Source organism: Notolepis coatsorum (genome assembly GCF_963971535.1).
Source record: "Notolepis coatsorum genome assembly, chromosome: 16".
Lineage (NCBI taxonomy): Eukaryota > Metazoa > Chordata > Actinopteri > Aulopiformes > Paralepididae > Notolepis > Notolepis coatsorum.
Window position 1 is genome coordinate 27095982 of NC_140180.1, and position 26050 is coordinate 27122031.

General features: G+C 43.0%; 1 protein-coding gene across 1 annotated transcript; it reads left to right on the forward strand.

Moving 5' to 3' along the window:
- Positions 1-8193: 8193 nt before the first annotated feature.
- On the forward strand, positions 8194-25332 carry tmem33 (transmembrane protein 33). Its single transcript, XM_084331630.1, has 8 exons — positions 8194-8341; positions 9104-9195; positions 11354-11448; positions 19994-20181; positions 22480-22547; positions 23113-23246; positions 24496-24579; positions 24702-25332. Exons 2-8 carry the CDS (start codon positions 9124-9126, stop codon positions 24829-24831), a joined length of 771 nt encoding a protein of 256 aa, XP_084187756.1. The 5' UTR covers positions 8194-8341; positions 9104-9123; the 3' UTR covers positions 24832-25332.
- The last annotated feature ends 718 nt before the right edge of the window (positions 25333-26050 follow it).

The following is a 26050-nucleotide window of genomic DNA, read 5'->3' on the forward strand; positions in this document are numbered from 1 at the left end:
TTTCTCGGCCCGGGCTAGACGCGATAGCGCTCTGAGTGCGCGTCACGGTTTGATCGCTGTATCCGTCGCAGCCAATCAGTGCGTAATGTGTTGTGCGTTGAAATATGACTATTATGTTGGAATCCGGGCGCGATTTGAAGCGGTCTAGCCAGTAGCGTCAAGAATTTCTGTAGCCGCATTTCGCGGAGACGCTCTCTGATTGGCCGACGCCAGTATTTTTTTCCGTAGCAGAATTTCACAGAGACGATCTCTGATTGGCCGAATCCAATTTCTAATGTTCCAATTCTAGCTTATTCCTAGGTTGGTCCGTTGGTGGTAGAGATAGTTGTGTTGTTGTGAGATGCAGCTGTTTGTCTTAGAGCGTGCCGTGACTGCAAGTTCTTTAGACTGTTAAGCTTAGGCACTCTTTCAAAGTTGGTTAAGGTTAGAGTTTGTCTTAGAGCATGGCGATAGAACGCCAGGTAGTTTGCAGTCTGTTCGACGCGGAAATGGACAAAGGAATGAAGTACTTGTGTTGTGTGGTGCTAACTGCTAACAAGCTAACACTTGGCTAACAAGCTATATGGCGGATGCAGTCTGGACACAGTGGACAGTGGTCTGGAATACATCAACAGTGGATTATACACTTTATCAAGGCAAGCCCTCCTGCCCTGGACGTGTCAACTAAACAGTGAGTCTCTCTCTCTCTCTCTCTCTCTCTCTCTCTCTCTCTCTCTCTCTCTCTTTCTTTTGGATTGAAAATACGTGGATTATGGCTTGTTCAATATCGTCTATGTTTGAATGAATGAATGAATGAATGAAAACTTTATTAACAGATTGCAGAATGGGTACAATACAGTACGGCTCAATACACACAATTGTTAAGGGGATGCAGACCAGAGAAAGACGTTTGTCTTGTTTACATCAGGGTCCCAGATTTTCGATTCATATCGATAGTTTAATAGCTAGCCTTGGCTCGTTTAACAATATGCAAAATATGTGTACAGCCCTGTACTCATACTGAAGTTATTCTTGGTATATAATAGGTCTGATTGTGTAACGAATCGATTCCACGTCGCGCTGTGTGTGAGAGAGAGAAGGAGAGAGGGAGAGATCTGCGTGTGTTTGGAGACGGAGCGAGTTTTGTTTCTAACTTTTCTATTTATATATTGTGTTTCAAGTTGTGAATTAGACTATACTTTATTTGACTGGTTGTGTGTTGTTGTAGTAACAGCTGAGCGACTCGTTCATAAGAGCCGATTCATTGCCGTGAGCGTGAGTCGAATCGCTCACGTCTTGCCATGAGTCGGTTGCGTGGTACTGTACATGTTTGCAAAATGTTTTGGTATAGCGCCCCTAGTGGAGAGAGAACCAGCAGCCGCTACTGGTGTATGACCCTTCAAAGTGTCAGCCAGTCATCTTCCGCCACCACTCTTGCAGACTCGGGGGTAGTTTCCTTCAGAATCAGAATCAGGATCAGAAAGGTCTTTATTGCCAAGTATACTTTTCACATACAAGGAATTTGCTTTGGACGTTACTGGTGCGACATTAGCGGACAGACATTAACAGACAGATAATACAATAAAGTGGTGGAGTAAAATAAAAGGACATATGAGCTAAGTTAAGCACAATAGAATAATATATTTATGAAATTAAATATAGGCCAGGGCTGTATGACTATATAAGAGGTTGAATAAAATTATGTGGGATATAAACTAAATTAAATATAGCTCAATAGATAGATATAGTACAATTATAAGTAAAAATAAAATAGGAATAGGAGTAGGCCAGGGCTGTGCAACTGGGCAGATGTGGTCAATTATACAATTATATACACTAGTTAGAATGAAGTAACAATACAGTGGGAAAGTATATAGTCCAGTAGGGTGTGTTAATGTAACACAGTGGGGGGGGGGGGGGTGTCAGTGAGGGTCCAGAGCCTTGTTGATGAGGCTCACTGCAGAGGGAAAGAAACTGTTCTTGTGGCATGAAGTGTTGGCCCTGATGGACCGCAGCCTGATGCCAGAGTCCTTGGCCGTGGTCCTTGGCCCTTGGCCGTGGCTGCAGCGTACCATACTGTGATGAAGGAGGTGAGGATGGACTCAATGATGGCTGTGTAAAAGTGCACCATCATCGTCTTTGGCAGGTTGAATTTCTTCAGCTGCCGCAGGAAGTACATCCTCTGCTGTGCTTTCTTGAGGAGGGAGCTGATGTTCAGCTCCCACTTGAGGTCATGGGAGATGATTGTTCCCAAGAATTGGAAGGACTCCACAGTGTCCACTGGGGAGTCACACAGAGTGATGGGGTTGAGTGGGGCTGGGTTCCTTCTGTAATCCACAACCATCTCCAGTGTCTTGAGAGCGTTGAGCTCCAGATTGTTCTGGCTGCACCAGGTCAGCAGATGGTCCATCTCCCACCTGTATGTGGACAGAGATGAGTCCAATGACGGTGGTGTCATCCGCAAACTTCAGGAGCTTGACGGACTGGTGACTGGAGGTGCAGCTGTTGGTATAGAGGGAGAAGAGAAGAGGGGAAAGAACACATCCTTGGGGGGAACCTGTGCTGATGGTCTGGGAGTCTGAGGTGTGTTTTCCCAGTCTCACTCTCTTCTTGGACATTTCATAGCCACTCTATGGCATAGAGGCAACATCCTGCTTGCTGTCTGTGGTGTAGGCGAGGAGCATTGATGGAAGCAGCCACCTGCCTGGGTCAAGCGAATTAGACCAGGGAGCAGGTGTGGCTACGCACCTGTTGTGCCTTGAAGCAATAAATACTGTAGTGACCTCGCCAGCAGGGAGTCGAATGTCCATGCGGTATTCCACAGGAAACAGTTATTTATTGTACAGGCTATTGTTTGACCATAGCCCACGCTACCCATGAGTACGTCAGGTACATGCTGCTCAGTTCCCTGTCCGACAGACAGACACCAAGAGGCCGTGCTCCCAGGTGTGCTGCTCTCTCCACCCCTTAGCCCCCGGCCCTCACCCATGAACGCACCAACCCCAGGGTACCTTCATCAAACACACAAGGAGCCCCAAGCTTAGCGGGCCATGAATGATTGACGGTTAAACCCCCCACTCAGTACCCACATATCCACATATAACCTGTTGGTCCTATAACTAGGGTTGCTACACTACCCCGGGTACCCGTACCCCCCTCCCACAAAGCTCCTCGTCCAGAGGAATGAACTCCCTCCCCTAGCATCCAACCAACAGTCTAAAACATTTACATGTGCATGCCGTGGCCCACTACCCACCAGACCCGCCACAAAACCCTCCCACCATACCAGGCAATATAACACTGCGAGGCAGTAAACAGTCACACATACAATACAATATACAACATTACAACTCTCCTTTTCCCTTTTTTTTCTAGGAAGTTCTGGTGTACTACCATCACTTCCGATGAGACCAGGGCGCATTCTAGCCCTTTACTGCAACTGGTGGTCTAATAATAATAATAATACATTTTATTTGGAGGCGCCTTTCAAGACACCCAAGGTCACCTTACAGGGCATAAAAACAGAACAGTCAAGATTAAAACAATGATCTTGGCAAAAGTGTCAGTGGAGTTAAAAACAAGACAAACAATGTAAACGTATGAAATATAAAACAGTGGCACACAGGGTGCAGTTATAGTGAGTATGCCCAGTAAGCAAGGCAGTTAAAAGACAAGGTTAAGAAAATAATAAGATAAACAACAAGAATTATAAAAAACAGTGAAGTTAAAATAACAGACAAACAAACAGCAGGGGGTATTGGGCAGTGACGGAGGTTATAATGAATATGCGAGTTTGAACAGATGGGTTTTCAATTGTGATCTGAATGATGAGAGTGAGTCTGACTGTCGGATGTGTGGGGGCAGGGAGTTCCATATTCTGGGAGCCGAGCAGCTGAATGCTCGGGCACCCATGGTACTGAGGCGTGAGCTGGGGATGGATAAGAGTCCAGTAGAGGATGAGCGGAGGGTGCGGGAGGGGGTGTAATCTTGGAGGAGGTCAGTGATGTAGGTGGGGGCTAGATTGTGGAGGGCTTTGAAGGTGAGTAAGAGGTTTTTGAAATCAATCCGGTAGTGCACAGGGAGCCAGTGTAGTTGAATGAGGACGGGGGTGATGTGGTGGGATGAGTTTGTGCGGATGATAATCCTAGCAGCAGAGTTTTGGATGATTTGGAGTCTGTTGATGAGTTTGGTGGGAAGGCCGGTGAGGAGAGCGTTACAGTAATCGATCCGGGATGTGACAAATGAGTGGACCAGGGTTTCTGTATTTGATTGGGACAGGGATGGGCGGAGTCTGGAGATATTACGGAGGTGAAAGAAGGCAGACCGGGTGGTGTATTTGATGTGTGGTGCAAAGGAGAGGGAACCGTCCAGAATGACACAGAGGCTTTTGACTTGGGGGGAGAAGGGTACAGGGAAGCCGTCGATGGTGATGTTTGGAACTGGGGTGTTTTGTGATTTGGTGAGGGTGGATTTGGAGCCGATGAGCAGGGCCTCAGTTTAGCTGCCATTTAATTTCAGGAAGTTTCTGCTCATCCAGCTCCTAATGTCCTCAAGGAAGGTGGTGAGGGAGGTGGGGGGAAGGGCAGTGGTGGCTGTGGAGATGTAGACCTGTGCAAGGGCGTAATTTTGTTTTCAATGGTGGAGGGGACACATTTGGGGGCGTGGTCAGTGGCGTTGTTTCAGTAAAAGCCAAGGTATGGCAAAGAGGGAGGGTGGCTGTTCCGTCCGGTGCAACGTATAGTAAAGTTGCGGGGGTCGAAGGGGGGGTCCCTCCCCCCCTCCCCTTCGTAGATTTTAATTTTTTTTAAATATTCAATTTTGGTGAGTTGTTTCTACAATTCACGTATGACAAGTCATAACGCTGCGTGAGTCTCGGAACGTGCATACTGCGTTGAGAGAGAGAGAGATTGCGCTATTTATTATCTACAATGTATAAAACAACAGCCTAAGGCTTTTAAATACAACAAGGTCATAGACAGATATTTCACAGACACCAAGCAATGCTGTTGCATTTCATGGCAATCACACCAAACTTTGAGGGGAGGGGTGCTATGTATTTGAGCACACCTGACGACATGGGCTGTTGTTATGCAAAGACAGGTGGGCCTGCTGCTGCTGCGTTGGCTGGGTGACGTACGCTGTCTGCGCCCCGAAGATGAAGTCCTCTCGTCCCGCTACTCTCCGGGCGTCGTCTTGACTCGTCTCACTTCCACCGTCTTCGCCATCTTGTCCACAGCCGCCATCTTGTCCATGCGTGTACCGTGCGCTATGGTCGCGTTTCTTTCTACACACTTTGTCTGTGTGCCCCGTGGATTTGCAGAAGCTACACCAAACAGTCTTTGTGCAGTTATCTTTCCGGTGCCCATTTTCTCCGCATCGCCAACACGCCAGCTCCGTCGTGGGTCTAGTCTTCTCTCTCTGTGCTGCCCGGGCCTTCAGCACCCTCTCTCCCGCCTCCGCGGCGACTGGGTGTGTGTCTTCTGAGGCCTCAAAGTTCCGCAACTTGGCCTTGAACTCTCCCAGCGACATGTCCGCTGAACCATGTGTCACCAGTAGTGTGAACGGTTTGTACAGCTCCGGTAGTACTCTCATAACCATCGCCATCATTAGTCCATCGCTTGGTGCTTCTCCTGCACTCTTAAGCGCCGTAATGATCTGCTCAGCTCTGATGACGTATTCGGTCACAGTCTCGGTGTGCGCCTTCTTCAGCGCGGTTAGTGTTATGTAGAGGGATACGATTCGGGGTCTTCCCCGTCCAATATAATGTTCTCTCAACACTTTCAGGCTCTCTCGGCCTTTGTCCTTAGTGTCGTGGAATATCAGCCGCAAGCTTGTGTCGTCTAGCAGTGGTGCTAACTCGCAGTATGCGTCTGCATTTTGCTTGGTGTCCAGGGCTCACGTTACTTCTCCCGTGGGGGCCGGCAAGATCGTTGTCTTCAGTCCCACACCGTGCATGCAGCACAACATTCACTCTTCCCAGAGCTCATAGTCCTCTGCTCTTCCGTTGAACGAGGGCCATTTGCTCTTTCCTTTGGTCAAATGTCAAGTTAGACCGCGCTCTCAAGATACGACACTGGGTGCTGAAATCCCATTAAGTATTATATAAAAGAAGCAGTGAAGCCAGACCAGCACTCTCAGGTTCAAAATTTAATGGCAGCCTGAAACAAACATGTTTCGGAAATATGTATTCCTTCTTCAGTGTTATAGCTTGCTTTCCTTTGGTCGCCATCCCTTTTTGGTGGTAGGCGTAGCTTTAGCTCCCGTTAGCTTAGCTTTAGCCACGCGGTGCTCCCGGTGCTAAACTAGCCTATACTTTAGCTAAACTTGCTACCCTTATTATTTCGCCCCTGCGTGATCTGGGCCCATAACCTGTTGACAGAGTTAGCTATGGGGCAACAATAACTTATCATGACGACAAGGTCCTCTCACTTCAGCCTTTAATCGGCGTAGTTTATTATCACATTGGTACACAGTAGATGAGACCTTCTCTCTGTGAGAGGTAGGTGGGAAGAGACAGAGAGGGAGGGAACATCCCTTAAATACCCTTTTACCTGGCGCCAGCGTCAATAGCTCCGCCTATAGCGCCCTCTTGTGGAAACAGTTAGACAGTTACATGCAATCGTATACATCACATAACTTTAACATAAGGTACATGCATCGTTTCAAATATTGTATTGCCACCAGTGCTGTGCTTATTTACATTTATACAACTGGTTACAAATCTAAAAGTATTTTAAACAAGTGTTTTCTCACTCAATTATCAAGTTGCCCCATGACATGAAAGGGATTCAAGTATTTCTGAATGCAAGGTACCTACATAATATTGTATTGCCTCCACTGCTGTCAGACAACTATTTACTTCTCCAAGTATTAACATAAATTTACATTTACATTTAGTCATTTAGCTGACGCTTTTATCCAAAGCGACTTACAAGTTCTGTGCGACAAGACAGCAAGAAGGGTATAACTCTATCAGCTGAGTAACAATGTTCATCAAAGTGTTGCGTGTTACAGTGTAGGTTAGTTTATTAGGACAAGTGCATGACATTAAGGTTAGTCGGGGTTAGATTTTTTTTTTTTTTTTTTTTATCATTTCAGATAATGGTTGAAGAAGTGAGTCTTTAGTCGACGGCGAAATTAGCAGATCAGACTTTTCTCTTGTAGTACTTTTACCACTGGATGGCACTATCACTAAACCACCTCTGCTTGTAAATGCTGTATGGTGCAACAAGCTCTGGTAAATATTAGGGCTGTCCCCGACTAAGGATTTGGATAGTCGACTATGATTGGCTGAAATTTGTCGACTATGAAAAAAAAATTGGGAAAAAAAAAGTATTATTATTATTATATATTTATTTTTATCATTCCATTTGGACTGTGGGGTGCTTAATGTCTGAAGGAGTCGACGGAAGGCTTCTTGTCATTTGTGATGTCAGAGTATGATGTCATAATCAAACATTCTAGAACATTTGTGATGGCACAGTATGATATCATAATAGAACATTCTGAACTGAACACTGCTGACAGTTGCCGAACAGATAGACTAAACAACATAGATTGAAGCCTGCATTTCTCAACCAAGGTGCCTTGCCTACCGTTTAGCTGTGGAAAGGTGAGTGTCCACAACGGCTAGCTAGCTGTTCTACTTGAATACTGAATGTTAATTCAGGTTGACAGTTGACATCATTTGACAGTTGACAGGGGGCTGGAAAGTTGATTTAATAAAAGAAAAAATACTAATTTAATCAGATTAATCACTTTTTTCAAATTGAGGATTTAGTTTGAGGATATATATATATAAAAATTATTAAAAAAATTGAATAATTTTTATAATAAGGTTCGAACGTCTGTTCGAAAGATGTCACTATGAATTGAAAATGGGGGACCCTGATGTAAACAAGACAAACGTCTTTCTCTGGTCTGCATCCCCTTAACAATTGTGTGTATTGAGCTGTACTGTATTGTACCCATTCTGCAATCTGTTAAATAAAGTTTTCATTCATTCATTCATTCATCTTTCGATGTACAGTCGGACAAACTGCAACAATTTCTTGACTCTGTGAACAATTTTAACTGTGTGATTTGAGTGAGCTCGGATGTCCCAGGATCGGTCTCATCATCCCTCTCATTTTTTCCCCTTGGGAACCAAACTATCTCTCCAGAGATGGGGGGTGGATGATATGGCCTTCTTTAATAATAACAACAGACAACTTCTAGTAGTATTGTAGCAGCAGCCATCGCGATAACATTTCCCCTTGTGGCGCAAGAAGGTCAGCTGATCATTCATTTGAGTGGATCGACGCACGAGAATCTCACCGGCGAACAAGAGAGAAAACCCGACGGTTTATTTAGTGATATTAAGGTATAGAGACCATCGCATTATAAATATTGCATATATAACCAGCTTTGATTGAGCCGTTTTATGTAGCTAACGCTGTATGCTCGCCAGTTCCTCTCTCTCTCTAACGTTAGTGTTAGTAGCCTAGCTTCCTACGGTAGTCGGTAGGTACAGCATGTTGTTAGCCAACGTTAGCTTCTTGCACAGAGTCACTAGCTGGTAGAGAATATTCTAGACTGGGAACACTACTAGCATAGCACTGGTGGTGTAGCACACGTTAGCCGACATGTCAGTGCGTTCAAAGCTATGCTTGATTAACAAACTTGGCGTGTTATTATCGTTGCATTTTTACCTACTCTCGATCGACCTTTCGTTCCCCCCAGTTAGCTAAGTTATTATAGCCGGCTGGATAGTTTCAACTCAATTAAATGGACATATAAGCTAGCATTCTTTGCATTAGCTAGCGAGCTTGCTAAGGCTAACGTTAGCTACAGGGTCAGACCAAAGCCATTCCCCCTGTCTCATCACAACGTAATGGGATGGTTTCTACTCCTAGGTTTCAGATAATTAAACACTAAAACAGCGTGAGTCAGATTACACTAAACGTGTCATCCTACTGCCATTGTGATACTCTGCTTTAAATCACTGATATCCTGATGTCACTGAAATCATTCTCTGAACATCTGAGACTGACGAGTGGAAATCATTTTCTTAGCATTCTAGGCTGACAGGAAGAAATGCCCCTAATTATATACACTTGTACTTGATTGTGTGTCTCTTTAACAGGGCAACACACATTCGCAAATATGTCTGATGATGCTGAGCAGACCGAGCAACGGAGTCCTCCTCCTCCTCCCCCTCCCAGCTTGGGGCCTGTGGTGAGTAAGCAGCCGGTTGAACTGTCCCCACTGATCACAACATTTCTAGAATATAAATCAAGTCGTACTCCAGGGACTGTGTCGGGAAGCAGTTCACTCAAACATTTTTATTCCATAAGAAATTGTTTACTCTTTTTGTGACCGTGCCTCTGATCACCCACCCAACCACCTCCAATGTACAGTCGTTGTCCCCCCCCCCACCTACCCAACCTCCTCCAATGTACAGTTTCTATGTCAAATGTATATACTCTCTTTTCTGGACTCTTTTCGTATCACAAACGGTACTATATTTGCAAATCTGGTATGTCATAAATGTATAGATGTAGCAGTAGGCCTACTGTCTATCTGTATGTCATGTATGTCATATATGTTATGATGAATTGAAAATGGGGGACCCTGATGTAAACAAGACGAAAGTCTTTCTCTGGTCTGCATCCCCTTAACAATTGTATGTATTGAGCTGTACTGTACCCATTCTGCAATCTGTTAATAAAGTTTTCAATCAATCAAACCTGGTGCATGCACACTGACAAAATAATGCCCTACACTTGGCAATTTACATCAAAATAATACCCTACCCTACACAACTATGACAGAATTATGCCTTACACTTGACATCTATGATGAAATAATGTCATAACCCTGACTACGACAAAATGATAAAATAATGCCCTACACCTGGCATCTATGACAAAATAATGCCCTACTCCTGACATCTATGATGAAATAATGCCCTACACCTGACATCTATGACAAAATAATGCCCTACACCTGGCAAAACAGCTAAACAACCCAGGTGTTGGGCATTATTTTGTCATAGTGTGCGTGCGTCAAGTTGAGTTATCATACAATTAGAAGTGTGGTCACAAAAAACACACAGCTGGTGAACAAACAATTCATTATGGACTATTATATTTTATTTCCCAAAAGGAGGCTTTTGACTGTCCATGGAGAGTTTTTTTGGAGACGATTCTACAGTTTTTTGAACCACTTCCCGACTATACAGTCCCTGTAGCACAGAGTCGGGTTCACAATGCTAGTCCTACTCAAGTTCTGTCAGCTTATGCAATAAGCGATCATCCAAGTGACTAGCCGGTAGACCCAACCTCTACTATGCTCAACAGTATGAGGTTGGGAGAAAATACCATAGGCCAGAAAATGAATGATCGCAATCGGGTTGAAATGTAATGTTAAGACGTGAAATCACTTTGTCTGCTTTGTCATTACAATTCCTTGGCACCAAGTTGCAATATTCAGTCGATCGGTTGTAAAGTGCAATGGTTATAATCCCAGGGCCAGCACTGATTTGGATGTAACTGTCCAAACCCAACCTCCTCCAATTTACAGTTCCCCCCGCCTACCCAACCACCTCCAATGTACAGTCCCCCCCCCCCCTCCTCCAATGTACAGTTTCTTCCCCCTCAAATGTATATACTCTCGTGTCAGACTATTTTTGTACTCATAAACAGTACTGTATATTTGTAGATCTGGTATGGTATGTCATAAATGTCTAGATGTAACAGTACTGCCTATCTGTATGTCATGTATGTCATATATGTTATGATGAATTGAAAATGGGGGACCCTGATGTAAACAAGACGAAAGTCTTTCTCTGGTCTGCATCCCCTTAACAATTGTGTGTATTGAGCTGTACTGTATTGTACCCATTCTGCAATCTCTTATCTGTTAATACAATTTTCAATCAATCAATAGTGTGACTGCAGTGCCATACCAAAATAAGTTTCCTATGGGTTTCCTTAATTCCTAATGGTTACCTTCCAGTCAGGTGTCTGATTGTGTAGCTCTGTTTGAGATCTGGGACTATAAACCTTTTGCACTTTACTTTACAAACATCAGTGCGACCAAGGTAGTGTGACGAAGCCAAAAAAAGGTAATCTCACGTCCTTACAGTCATGCCCGATTGGGCGCGCATTTGTTTTCTCCCAACCTCATACTATACGGTAGAGCGTAGTAGTGTTAGAGTAGACCAGCTAACAAACAACCAAACAAGTGTGTCTTGAATGTCAGTTTAGCTAAATCAGCACACAAGCTTAACTTGCAATAGTTCACAATCGCATACAGTCACACATTACAGTACATTACATATCGCATCCTTTAATGCACATAAACCCCTTGAATTTCCTTTTTTCTTTTACAGCAATTTTTATTGGCCAACAAATTGGAGACGGCAATGTGGCTGTCACGGCTCTTCACTGTCTACTGTTCTGTTATGTTCATTCTGCCACTTTTGGGGTAAGTGCACTTTATAGCTGTGTTATACAATACCTTCTGTCTCTATCCCAACAATGAGATTATACACAATGGAATGGACAGAAGTCTGGTACCAATTAGGGTCCCGATCAAGCTTTTTTGCTCACGATCAGAGTAATTGAATATTCAGTATAAGCTGATAGTAGTAGTTTTTTTTTATTCAGTCATCGCACACAATACAATATGCACAATCATTCCAGACTGTCAACGGTCTTTGATTTTGGCAGGCCTAATATGCTCATCAAAAACACTGTTTTCAGTAAGACCATTGACACATGCCTAATGACTATAAGAAATCTATTTTAAATTCTTAGGCTAAATGGGGAAGTATCAGTAATACAATAGAGCTGCCGCCACTGAAATTGAGAGTAATTTCCACAAACTCACAGTACAGACATATAATCAAAGTTGGTATCATTGTTTTCCAATCTGAATGGTGTGTGGTTGTTCTCAGCTGCAGATATTTCCAACTCTGTTCAACTTTAATGTTGCAGTTGGCCAGGCTGCACTAGTTAGCTAATGCTAGTTTGAACTTGGATACTCATAGGGTACTTTCACACCGGCAGGGCTCTGGTTCAAGCTCCGGCTCAGTTCTGCAGTCTCTGAACCTTGGTGCTTTCGGACAAACCAGCCTGCGTTTACACCTATTTAAGCAGAACCAACGTTTCACCGTCCTCCGTCATCAACGGGGGGGGGGGGGGGGGGGGGGGGGGCGTTACCAGGCGGAAGTAAACACAACACAACCATATGAACACAACAGTGGCAAAATGTGCCGTGTGCAAAACGGGTTCAAAGGTTCGGCATTGCATCTGCACCATGTACTCAACAGGTAGCGATCTCAAGATGAGATCTGATTTAAAATGTATTGTCATTATACAGCACAAGTACAATACACCATCCAACCAGAGTGGATAAAGAAATGCTCCAGAAATAAATAAATGCATAAATGAATGAGAAAAAAAACGTGTGTAACTGAGCGATTTTGAACCTGGGACCATAGTATCCACAGGCAGCCGCACTAACCAGTTGAGCTAAAGGGTCCGACATTGACTGCAACTGTTGGGTCACATTCACACCAGAGCTGTTTGGTCCGCTTTAAATGCACCAGAGTTCGTTTCCTTGGATAGTCCGTGAGGTTTGGGGTAGTGTGAAAGCTCATTCAAACTCTGGTGCGGACCAAAAAAGCGAACTCTGGTCCGCCTGGAAACGTAGGTCTCGGTTCGCTTCCAAGTGAACCCTGGTGCGTACTTTTGTGGTGTGAATGCTCATCGGACCAAACGCAAGACCAAATATAGGAAGTGACCCGATAAACTGTGCATCTTGAGTAGAAGGAAACAAGACAAACACTGCGGCGCGCACTGCAAAACAGCACGCATGGAACATGTCTCGTGGACAGACGTGGGCGAATGAGGAGGTAAAAGCCCTGATTAGGGGTGGACGGTATATGGTATAAAACGGTATGAATTTGCGCTACGGTATAGATTTTGACTATACCTTGTGACCGGTAGAGCAACTCTAAACTAGCAACGACGCTCCCCCCTCCCACAGTGTTGAGGGAGGGGGCTGCTAGGAGTGGAGCTAGCGTTAGCTTGCTGAGGCAGGGCTTTACAGTGCGAGTGTGCGACTATTTCACTTGTATTTGCCCATAAAAATAGATGTGTGAACTGGACACATTATTTAGGAGCACCGATGCTTTGCATAGTGGGCGTGTCAACGCGCAAGTGTCATTTCATAATAGACACGGAACAGAGCGGACCTTCAATTCTAGAAGCAAACTGAGCTCAGCCCTGCGTTGCACACAGCTGTGTGTGACAACTTCTCTTGTGAGTCGCGCAGTTTCTATGTGTAATGTAAACTCTGACTGCGACGGATCCAATGGTCTAACATGCTTTGCATCCTCGCCATTCTGGAATGCCCATGTCGCGCTAAAATCTTAAGTAATGTTAACTGTTGATGTAGCCTCAGAAAGCTAACGTTAACTCCACTCCTAGCAGCCTGTTGATGTAGCCTCAGCAACCTAACGTTGGCTCCACTCCTAGCACTCTCACTCTCTCTCTCCCCTCCCTCTACCTCTCTCTCTCTCTGCTAACAATCCTGATTCGATTCTTGAACCTATTTCATTCCAAAGGAATATATTGATGGACATTAGCTATAGTATATACTAGGTCAGCAGCTGTAACAGAATCTTTTTAAATTATTATTTGTTTCAACAATGACAAAAAAAGCCAGCGGTGGACCGACATAACAAACGCTGTCACTGTTTACTTGTGTAAGGACCTGGTTCCTTTTCAAACTGTCGATAGACGTGGTCAAAACACAATCCAAGATATGCGTTTCCTGCCAGCAGACACTTGAGAAAAGGTTTTGCACAATAAATGTTCTTAAAATACCTCTGTACTGTGAAATATGTCCTAGTAATGCAAGAGTACAGTAATAGCTGCCATACCAGTGTTTTACCCCTTCAGAAGCATTTATATAGACATTTTAAGATGAATGAATATACTGTGATATATACCGTTACCGTCTATACTTCAAATTATACCGTGATATACATTTTAGACCATACCGTCCAGCCCTAGCCCTGATAGAAATATGGTCAGACGAGCTAATTAAACAGCTGCTTGTGGCCACTCACAAAAACAACGAGGTGTACAAGTTGTTTAGCGAGAGAATGATGGCAATGAGCTTCAGTCGACCAATGTTGCATCAAAGTAAAAAAACTGCGTCAGCATTTCAGCAATATATGAGAATAATGTCTGCATGCTGGGCTGCTCCGGGGAATAATGTGGTGTGTGCGCTGGGCTGGGCTGCTTCGCAGAATAATGTGGTATGTGTGTGCGCTGGGCTGCTTCGCAGAATAATGTGGTGCGTGTGTGCGCTGGGCTGCTTCGCAGAATAATGTGGTGTGTGTGTGTGTGTGTGTGCGCTGGGCTGCTTCGCAGAATAATGTGGTGCGTGTGTGCGCTGGGCTGCTTCGCAGAATAATGTGGTGTGTCGTGTGTGTGTGTGTGCGCTGGGCTGCTTCGCAGAATAATGTGGTGTGTGTGTGCGCTGGGCTGCTTCGCAGAATAATGTGGTGTGTGCGCTGGGCTGCTTCGCAGAATAATGTGGTGTGTGTAATGTATGTCTGTGCGCTGTAGAGCTGTCCCCAAAGCCTGCTTTTGGGATTCTATATATATCCAATAGACGAGCGCCCTTTTTGATCGTGTGACATTGTTCAGAACGTTTGGTGTACTTGACAAATTGCAGTGTGAAAGCAAACCGAACCAAATGAAGAATGCAACAATGTTGCAACTTCACCCCCCCGAATCGCACAGAGTCCACCAAACTATATGTGAAAGCGACCTAATCCATAGTCGTTCAGTATTGGCATTAATAAATCAGATGTCATTAGGGGTGTAACGGTACACAGAAGCCACGGTTTGGTACATACCTCGGTATTGGTGTCACAGTTCGGTACAACAAGAGAAAAATATTTATAATTATTATTATATATTTATAATTATATATATATATATATTTTTTTTTTTATTGGATCCACTTTTTCTCCTTTTTTCTATTTTTCTCCCATCCCAATTACCCGCTGTGCCAATTCTCCCCTCCCCTGTCTTGAACGTTGCTCGCATATGCCCCCCACTGGCCGGTTGTAGGGAGGATAGAAGCCTTGCATCACGTGTCCCCTCCGATACACGAGGAGGCAGCCGGTCACATCTTTTCACCTGCCAGCGCGGACTCATTGGCGAGGTGTAACGTGTGGGAGGCTCACACTACCCCCGCCATTTCCTGTCTCTGCTGTGCAGGCGTCCCCAACCAACCTGTAGGAGTCGCTGTCCACAACGTCCAGATTACCACCCATCGACTTCCACCCATCGACTTCCACCCGCTAACTCTGCCAATTGAGTTAGTATGACGACTGGCCCAAGCCGGAGGCAACGCAGACAGCCGGAGTCGAACCCGGTGTCTCTTGCGTTGGTGACGAGTGCAATGTCCGCTGCGCCACCCAGCCGCCAATAATAATTATTATTAAATAGAATAATTTTCTATAGGCTTGCCGTGGTAGTCAGTGATACTGGTGTCATTCTGTGTTCAGGCATCCACTGAGTAAATTAATTGCCTACTGCCCCCTTAACAACTTAGGCTTGTTAAGTTTCAGTTTCACTTGTAGAGCGGATTTAACGGCACGTGAAGCCGAGACTGAAGACTAGAGAACAGATGACATGTCACACAATGGCAGAGGATTTATCAATATTTTGGATTTAAACACAGTAGCAGTTTAACTGGAGAGGAGCTCAGATGATCAGTATGTATTGGTTTTTATTTTATTTCTTTTATCAGCTGTGAGAGAATGTCCGCGGGAGAAGGTTGGCGTGTGTGTTGGTGACACACCAACTTGGTGTGCGTCTTTCCATTCGTTAACATTATTGGGCGAACAAGAAAACGAAAGAAAACTGTAAAATTGTAATGACCCTGCTGTGTTACAAACATGATATAATTCATTCATGGCTAGGGACACCTGTAGTAAGGGGAGGGGAGGAGGAGGAGGGGAGAAACAGCCTGCAGTGCAGAGGGTCAGTGCGCACTGCGCGTTGTTATTTGTTCTGTCAGATTGTCATCGTGCTTGCGTTTACAAGCTTCAACGTTTTATCTAAATTTGGCAATACAAGCTTAATATTCAACGTTAAAGATCAATGTAAGCCAGTGTAAAGTAAAGATATTGAGCATAGATTTGTAAAATGTGCAACCCTAGTTTCACCTAGTGGTATGAGACGTATTCTTTGTATGGCTGCACGTACCACACCATGACGCTCATACCGTAAATTCGCGGGATGAATACACGTACCGTTACACCCCTAGATGTCATGCTAATATGTCATGTTCTACAGTAGGACTTACTACTATGATACCCAATAAAACAAGTCATTAGAATAATAGAAGCCTACTTTGCTGGAACGATTCATTTAGAATGTATACAGTACGACAGTACGTGTGTTTGCGTGTGTGCTTGCACGCTGAGGCTCACTAAGCCTTTCTCCACGCATATTTATTTCTGGAGCATTTATTTATCCACTCTGGTTGGATGGTGTATTGTACTTGTGCTGTATAATAACAATACACTGGAATCTAATCTCATTTTGAGATCAGTCGCAAATCGCTTCCTGTTGAATGGATCGATCGAGTGCAATGCAGAACCTCTGCTGTTCGCCGTTTTCGCTGTCCTCACAGCCTTGAATATGACACGCCCACTGACGATGTCACGGTTCGCAATGAAAAAAACAAAAATGTTCGGTTCCAGCTGAGCACTGATTTTTCACGTTCCGAACCAATTATTTCCGCTGTGAACTCGCCGGCCGGTTCGAGATTAGGTTCGGTAACCAGCACCGGCACAGAGCCCTGCCGGTGTGAAAGGCCTAATGGTGGACTGACTCTTTGCTAAATCTATAGACGACAGTGTACCTCTGCTGAAGCGTTCCATGTAAGTTAAATAGGGATGGAATGGTTTGTGAAAAAAGAAAAAAAAATCAGAATCATTGGGTTCAACCACCAAGGTTCGGTTTACTTTGGTAAGTTTGGTACAGTGAAACCCTTTGCTGTAGCCTAATGCATCACTCCTGGGGTGTGTATGGAGTGCTTTTGTAATTGGCCATTGACTATTTTAATTTACTGTCATGGAACATAATTACTAATGTTTACTGAACTTAATATTCCTTATTCTTCATAAGGAATATTAAGTTCAGTAAACATTAGTAATTAATTTGCCTCAGAAATGGCTATGGGCTACTGGTAAGTAGACAAGACGAGCTATATCACATAATATTCTCCAGTATCGTTTAAGTCTGCTGTTTAGGCACATTTCAGATTTAGTTTAGTCTCTACGATAGATGGGATTAAACAGCGACTGAGTGTGAGAATTGCACACTGAGGTTTATGTGACCATAAATACATTTAACGTTATGGGCCAGTTTGCTTGCCTCAGTCCGTTACTAGCACGCGAGATCTGGGAAGGCAAAATAAACCCCTTCTCTCCAACGTATTCACACAAAACAACCCCTGTATATAGATTCCGACAGGGCAAAATCCATAATTAAGTCCTTAATGTTATTTATAGCAAACTGAATGCAGCAGTTTTGTTGTTATTTCAGTGCATAACATCAGCAGCGGGTCATCTCCAAACTTGGAACAGACACAAGGAATTATCCAACAGGTCCACATATAGTTCTAGACCTAGACACTTCTAGGTCTGAACAGAGGGATGGACCTCCAGACAGGGCTGTACGCTAAGCTTTTTCACTAGGGGCACACTTGCCCCTAAATGAGAAATTTAGGGGCAAAAAATATTTTTTAGGGGCAAATTTTTTAATAACAATTTTACCATTATTAAAAAAAATATGTTCCTCCTGCCTCATTACTGTGGTCCTTTTATTTAACATTTAAGTGCGTTTGTTTTCAGGTTTGTATCTTTTATAATGAACCAACTGAGAGTGTGTAAATCACTAATAGAACAAAAACAACAAACTGTGTGTGTGTGTGTGCGCGCGCTTGTGTAGTGCTCCTTGAATGAGATCATCACAACACACACACACCATTAATCAGGAGGAGAAGAAACTCTGCATACATTTGTTTCACAATGAAAAGTGCTTTAGAAATCAAATGAATTATTATTATTGTAAATAACCTCATGAAAGGTTTATTATTTGTATGGGTAATTACCTGCTTCATATTTGTGATGTTACTGGTTTCAGTGTATGCCTAAAGTGATCAATGTGTTGGGCCGTTTATAGAGATCTATGCCAATTAATGTTTATGTATATCCGGGACTTTTTTTTTTATAAGAATTGAGAGGTATTTGTATATATGACCTTTATTTTGAAAACTGTTGCAACGCAACCTTATTTACATTTGCGCTTTTGACAGTGAAATGTTCAGTCCAACTTAGCTCGAAGGAAAGACTAATAAAAAAGGTTTAATTGACCCGTATGAGGCTCTTACGGTAGGACTTTGATTGTTTATAGAAGTGGAATGTAATACTATGCAAAACGAGAAATAAACAGTGATTTTACCAGCAGTCATTTCATTTCATATACGGGGAACCGACAATTATTAGTATTATATTATTTGCATATCGTCTCATTATTAGATAGATAGGTTGATACTTTATTGATCCGCGGTGTCAATTTAAGTAGACAGTATTTCACGTCCTAATAGTGGGGTACTCACGTAATGCATGGCTGATCCTGAACGTTAGACGTTTCCGTGTCCCCGTCAATCAATCATCACATCATCACGTCAATCATCATCATCTTATCATCTCTCCACATCGGACGTGGTTGTCATAAAATTGACTGATATCCATTATCCACTCCGTTGTTCTTGCGGAGCAAGAGCCATATTATTATTTAAAGGAAGCGGCCATATTCAGTTTCGTTTCGCTAGGAATTATGGGATTTGGTGTTGGATGTATAGACTACGCAGATAGGGACCTGGTCTTTAATCGCACGATAGACTACAAGTTCCAAGTATATAGCGTGACCCAGATTCACTCCGCGCAAATCTTTTTTTTCACTCAGGCTATCGGTGATCGCAGTAAGTTCATTCATTGCCGACAGATTCTTGTGTCGCACTGACAGCTCGCGTGAGTGGCGTCATCACACGCATTGGATAATTTAGGAGTGAAATGCGAATGCAAGGCTTGAAAGCACTACTCGCAAGCCCGCCCCCAGATAATATTTACCAATCGCAACGGCCAATTAAAGGGGCAATTCGCGATCATATCATCGCAGCGTACAGGCCTGCCAGAGCAAAGTTACCAGACTGCTCACAACGCTTGATTACACATGAGGAAAAAGGCACTTATGAGAGCCACCTATAATTGATAATGGAAAAGTATGTCTTCCTTATTCTTTCAGCTAATGTATTGAAGGTAAAACTTTATATATCTTCTTGAATTGGCAATGGAATTTCTCCCCACTGAACCAAAAACTGTATGAACTGAACTGTGATTTCTGTGAACTGTTCCACCCCTAAAGTTAAATGGTGGACTCGACCGTATTTTCCAAATGGTGCTTCTCGGAGGAGGAGGTGTTCAAGAGCAGTCATGTTTGATAATGCACAAATCAAAATATACAGCTGTTTAAAAAAGAAATAGATGTCAAAATAGTTTAACCAAATAATATTTTCGGTGTAGACTAGTGGCTGCAGAGGCGTTTTAAATGTAATCATCATGCACATCCCTAAGCTAGTGCACACTTCAAGGCTGTTAGTGTCATTTGTTCATGATTCTTGACTGCCTGTCCCGGAGTCTGCTGGTCCGGGTCTTGAGGCTGCGGTACCGTTTCCTGGATGGCATCAGCTGAAACCGTTTGTGGTTGGGATGATTGTGTCTTTGCCGACACACCGTCCGTTGTATTTACCCTGGATGGAGGGGAGCTCACAGGTGTTCTCGCGGCCGCTGTTTGAGACGGGTCAACCGCACAGCCTTTTGAGCACCTTGAAAATGCTGGCACATATCCCTGTCTCTCGTGTGTTGCAGGTCCCATGCAGCAGCCAACTTCTACCAGCGGGCTTTGTTGGCCAACGCCCTCACCAGTGCTCTCAGGCTACACCAGAGGCTCCCCCACTTCCAGCTCAGCAGAGCCTTCCTGGCACAGGCTCTCCAAGAAGACAGCTGCCACTACCTGCTGTATTCCCTCATCCTCGTCAACTCCTACCCCATCACAAGTATCCTTTCATCCTCAAAGGCAATTGAAATCTATTGTCTTGTGTTGACAATAACCAGAATTATCCTTCCAAATCATTGACGGGACATATTTAATTATTAACACATTGAGTGCCACGCCCCTTCCGGGAAGTGACCTGGCCTTGCCGTCCATTAACCCCATGTAAACGTTGTAGTTTGTAGAGCTAAACCTATATTTTATATTATAGCTATGGGAGTATGGGTCTAATAACGCAGTCGATTGTCAGTGAGTTGCTTCCAGTCAATGTGCAAAAAAACAGAATTTTTTCATCCGTACATTTCCGTTTTAGACCGCTTTGAATATGAAAATTGTTTGGGTGCTTCCGAGTAATTCCAGGAAAAAGACGTGGAAGACCGTCTGCCAGCTCAGACACACTCAGAACAGTATGCACAAGGTGCCCCGCTGAATTATGAATGGCAATAGCGAATAAAAGAAGTACCGTGAGAAAAACGTAGTTCTACGTTTCCGGCACTCAACCGTCGGATGACAGAAACGTAGTTCTACGTGAACGGCACCCAATCTGTTAAGTTTGATAAGGTATAACTTTACTAGTTTGGGTTGAAAGGTCTTTCAGTGATGTTAACACTTTGGGTGCCAAAGACGAGAAAAGTCATTCAGTGTCGTTTTTCCTTTTTTCCATTTTAATACCCTATTCAATGTCAGGGAGTTGTATGTTGCCTGTAAAAGGCATACTGGGACTCCGAAGGTGCAGTACCGGCCAGATCCTGCTAGTAGGCACTAGGCAGTGTCGAGAGTGCTACACTGAAAATGCTCCGGGCGCTCTTTTCTAGTAATGGTGGATCAAGAGCTTCACCCGATCGCATTGAATCTTTTTCGGGACCCCCGAACCATATGCTGTGGTGGATTATATCGTGGACCAAATGGACATACAATCTACCAGATGGCGATCAAATAATTGGAATATTCTTTTTGGAATCCCACCGGCCACAGGGAAGAACATTTTGATGTCAATTTCAGCTTGATCGTGCATTGTTTTCATAGCCATCCCCCTGATCAGCCTATGTTGTGGTAATAACTAATGCGTTATTCGCAATCAATTAATCAGAAACGACCCCCCCCCCCCCTTTCATGCATTCATCATGAAACATAATACTTATCATATGCATTTGATTTTTTTATTGTAGCGTGTGTAGGGACGAAACGCCAATGGATTTAGTATAATACACGTTGCGGGCTATAACCAGCCTCCCAGGAATTAGCCCGGATCATTCCGAAATAACACTCATATTCACCGCGGTATAAAACGGGAACGTATGGATGGAAAAATTATTTCTCTTTTGCATCTTGAACGGAAGGTTCTTACTGTCAAATGACCATGGTATTCAAGTTTCAAGTTTCTTTAATAGTTGTCATACAGAAGTACAGAATACTTTCATACAAAATGCTTCTTACTGTTACGCTCCAGAGACTGTGCTAGACAAGATAGTATCAAATAACATAGTATAGCATGTAATTTAGAAGTAGAAAATGAGGTCACAGTGTTCAGTATAGACATATCATGTACAATGTTCGATGCAGAATAGACGTAACTGAGTTACCATATAATATACAATACTATGCAGTGTACTAATGTACAATACTATATAGTGCAAAGCAGAAATGGGATGAGGTACAATTTAGGTACAATTTACAGTAAGGTGTACGAGTTGTAGTGCAATCCTTCATCAATAAATATAAAGTGTGGGGAGTGGGTGCTACAGTGTGTTTGTTTAAAGTGAGTGTGTGCTATAAAGTGTGTGGAGTGGGTGCTACAGTGTGTTTGTTTAAAGTGAGTGTGTGCGTGTGGATGTGTGTGCTATGTGCGTTTGATATATATTGTATCCATAGCTATAATATAGAATATAGTTTTTATAGCTCTACAAACAAGGTGACGGATCCCTATATCTACTGGTGGCATCGCAACAGGTGGCTTCGTCTAATAGCTGGCACTCGAGTCTTTTAAGAGTCCTTGAGGTTTTAGTGTCTGGTTACTAGTGTTTGTTACTAATGTTGGTTATTATTGTTGAGCCGGAAGTGCCCCACGAATCTGTGATCAGGAGCACAGGAAAGACATTTAGGAGCATTATTTGCGCCTAATTCCCATCCTTACTTTGAAGATTTTAGTACGGTCGTTCTTTTCGCTATGTTGGCAGCATATGTTGGCAGCATACTCAAAATGTTGTGCTGTAGAATCCTGATATTATTGTTTATCTATGCTTGCTGTGTTATATTTCTGCCATTTTTTATTCCTGTTTTAAGCCTTAACCGTCATCTCCAGTGAGCATATTCCCTGTCTTCCTCTTCTCATTGCTTCATGCAACCGCCTACACAAAGAAGGTCCTTGATGTAAGTGTGTACAGTCAAATGAATATGTACTAATTGACCACAGGAAAAAGGTACATATTGTACGTTATGTTATAGCCATAAGTACTATATTTATGTATTTTATCGTAATTTTATTAATGTGTACATATTACAAAGTACATATAATAGATATTCAAAATATTTAAGCTTTTCACTTTTTCTGAGTTCCCCTGCTGGGGATGGAGTATGAAGTTTGTTGCTTGTCACTCACTACTGTTGCAAGGTTGCAAACATTATCTGTGGAAATATTATGCTAACCCGGCCAGAAAATTGCGAGCAGCCTGAACATTTTATGCAGAAATATATCAGTGATTGGTCACATTTGCAAGCTGTCTCAATTTTTTAAGGGTTTGGTTGAATTTGCTCAAATCCTTGTTATTGTGAAATCCTGGAGGGTCTTATAATGCATATTACAGGATGTTGGTTGACTAAAGCACATTTATTTATCCTTTCTGGACTAGCCTTGGTACTTCCCTTCAGTAATTTACCAATAATTGTAAGGTTTTCTGGCAGTTCTGACTTTTGTCTTTAAACTTCCTCCTTGCAGTCCATGGGCCCCAACAGCCTGGCTTTCATTAGAAACTTCTTGGACAAGCTGACCGCGAATCAGCAGAATATCCTCAAGTTCGTTGCATGCAATGAGATATTCTTGATGCCGGCTACAGTCTTCATGCTCTTCACGTATGTATATGTTAATTTAAATATAGCAATTTACTCACATTTCATGAGACGCAACACAGTGGAGGGGGTTCAGGCTATGCTGTACTTTTTCGTGGGCATTTGGTTTTGGATTAACCTTAGCTATTTTGTCAAATGCAAAAAGAGAGCGGAAGAGGGAAGACAGGAATATTTTCAACTCTAGTGAACATCCGTTTGCCTCCGTTCGCATCTTTCACTTAATCATTTCAATGCGACTCGATCAAATGTGAGTTAAGATCCAGCATTGTATGTCCTGCTTCTTGCCTGAAATGTTTTCAGAAATGTCCCCCATGCTTTATTATCTTTTCCCGGAGACGGACTGGCTGAGTGTGTAGTGAGTGTGTGGATGTTGGAAATAACATTACTTCACCTATAAATACAACTAGTTTTATACAATGTTGTTGGCCCAAAACAGCATAGTTTTTGTGCATAGATCACTAGATTGACCAACTTCTTTTAACGAGTTTCAAAGCATTTCCTTGGTAATAACGAGATGAGTGCTAAAATGGCCAATAGCCAACTTTAGATACTTGACCTACAAACATGAAACTGTTCTGACAGCACAATATTGATTTGCTGAGAAAAAAAAGTTATTGTTTTTTGCACATAGATCACTCGATTGATACATTTTCTTAATGAGTTTCACTAATCCACTTTTCCAAGTGTTGCCACAGACCTTACCATGAACACGGCACAACGTTTTTGTGTTCCATTGACCAATCGACGTCTGCACTCTGCAGTATCAAATTGCTGCATGGATAGCAGGATAGTACCTAGTACCTGCCCCAGTGCAGTGCCTAAGATCTAGCACAGGTAGGTGCTGTTCTGCACGGGTCAGTTGGCACAGTGGAACAAGCTGAACAAAGTGGGAGCACAGATTTTGGCACGGGACGGCAAGGTAGTGGAAATTAGTGGCCATGTGGAGTTGGTGTAAACTAGGAACTACTTTTGGCACAACAGCCATTGTGAAAGCCATCATGCAGTCTTAATAAGCCATGAATAACTGTTGCTAAACCTGCTTTCAAGAATAGCTTGATTTCTGAAGAATGAAATGCTTTTTTACAATCTTGTCATAAGCCATGTGAAAGACCTTTCAATTCGCCTGTGTTTATTGTTGGCATCATAAGAATTCTTTTTAATCTCATCAAGTCATCTACCAAATAAGGTATGGAACACCCTTCAGTAGTTTACAGTGATTTGCAGTGGTTGATTTCATGTTCTGTGTCTACAGTGGCCAGGGCAGTTTGCTGCAGCCTTTCATCTACTACAGGTTCCTCACCCTCCGCTATACCTCCAGAAGAAACCCATATTGCCGGTAACAAGAATTTCCACATTTTTCTTTTTTGCCTTTGTACATTCTCTTCCAACCGTTGCAATGTAGCACAAATTCCCCTTTGTGGATGATTTACGTTTTCATGTCTTCTCCTTCTTCCCCAGCACCCTGTTCACAGAGCTGCGGATCCTCCTCGAGCACTTCATCAATAAGCCCGTCTGCCCTGCTTTCTTCAGGAAAATGTGCCTAAACAGTATCTCCTTCCTCAGCCGCCTGGCCCCCACCGGGGTGTGACTTAACTCCCTCTCTCCTTTAAACATAGTTTGTTTTTATTATATTATTGTTATTATTTCCCCCTCCACCACCATGAGTGGAGTGACGTCACCTCGGGTCGGGGGGGCAGGAGGGGGGGTGTTGTTGACAACAACAGGGGAGAACTCTGTGAATGTTACACATGTAGTCTGTGTTCCTGCTTCTCTGTATGTCTACTACAGTGGAGGACCAGCCTGCGATGCACTGAAACCCTGCTGATCATATTTTTTCTCGAAATGGCCACATCCCAAACCTCTGGAAACTCTCCCTTCCTTTTCCTCTCCCCCCACCCCCTACTCTCATGTTCATGAAAAAAGGAACACTCCCTGACCGTCTATCATAGCGATTTTACCCTATGATGGTAAATGTCTTCGGTCTCTCCTTTATGACATTTTATTTATACATGGAAAATGCTTATTCTATCACAAAAATAACTTTCTGAGATTAGTAATTTAAATTAATAAAATGTGCTATACATGGGTACTATGTTCTTTCTTTTTTATAATTGTGCTTTTTCAAAGTGATTATGGACCACCAATGGTCTGTGAATTTCCACATCCTCTAATTCTTTTTTGATTTGTCTTAACACTAAATGCGTTCCTTACATGCCATCAACTCACTTTTTCAAAACGCAATGTTAGAGGTAGGTGTGGTTTTGAATTGAGAATCAGATATCTGCTGTATTTTTAAAGCCTGTATGAAGGAACAAGGATTTCCGTTTGAAATGAACCACACCATGCATGTCTTTTTCAGTGAATTGGAAGACTGCTGCTTTCAAAGGCATCGCTGCGTTCTGAACATGTTTTTTCTACTGGGAAATGTCTTAAATTTGCATTAAATTCTGCTCATTTGTGGCTTTGGTAGTTTTCTGGTTTATTGCATGTCCTAATTATCTGCCATGTTAAATGTCCTTATTTACTTAGAAACCATGTTTGTATAACCAGAATAAAAACCTCGATTAAATCAATCAAATGTGAACAACTATCTCATTCTTTATGGTGATCATTTATGATCAATATTACAATTGGCTATAGCTAATCAACCCTTTACCGGAACATTCTATAGCTTGAATCCAGCCCCCTTAGTTGTGCACTTTTGCTGTTTTCCTAATTCCATAATACTTATTCAATTCAAGTGATTCCCGAATCGCCTGAACTGAATCTGAATTATAACAATTTTGAAAATGGTGCAGAAGTGGGCG

Coding starts and splice junctions, on each gene's coding strand:
- tmem33 (XM_084331630.1), top strand. CDS start 9,124: ATGTCTGATGATGCTGAGCAGACCGAGCAACGGAGTCCTCCTCCTCCT. Junction 9,196..11,353: donor CTCCCAGCTTGGGGCCTGTG/GTGAGTAAGCAG, acceptor TTTCTTTTACAG/CAATTTTTATTGGCCAACAA. Junction 22,548..23,112: donor ACACAAAGAAGGTCCTTGAT/GTAAGTGTGTAC, acceptor TCCTCCTTGCAG/TCCATGGGCCCCAACAGCCT.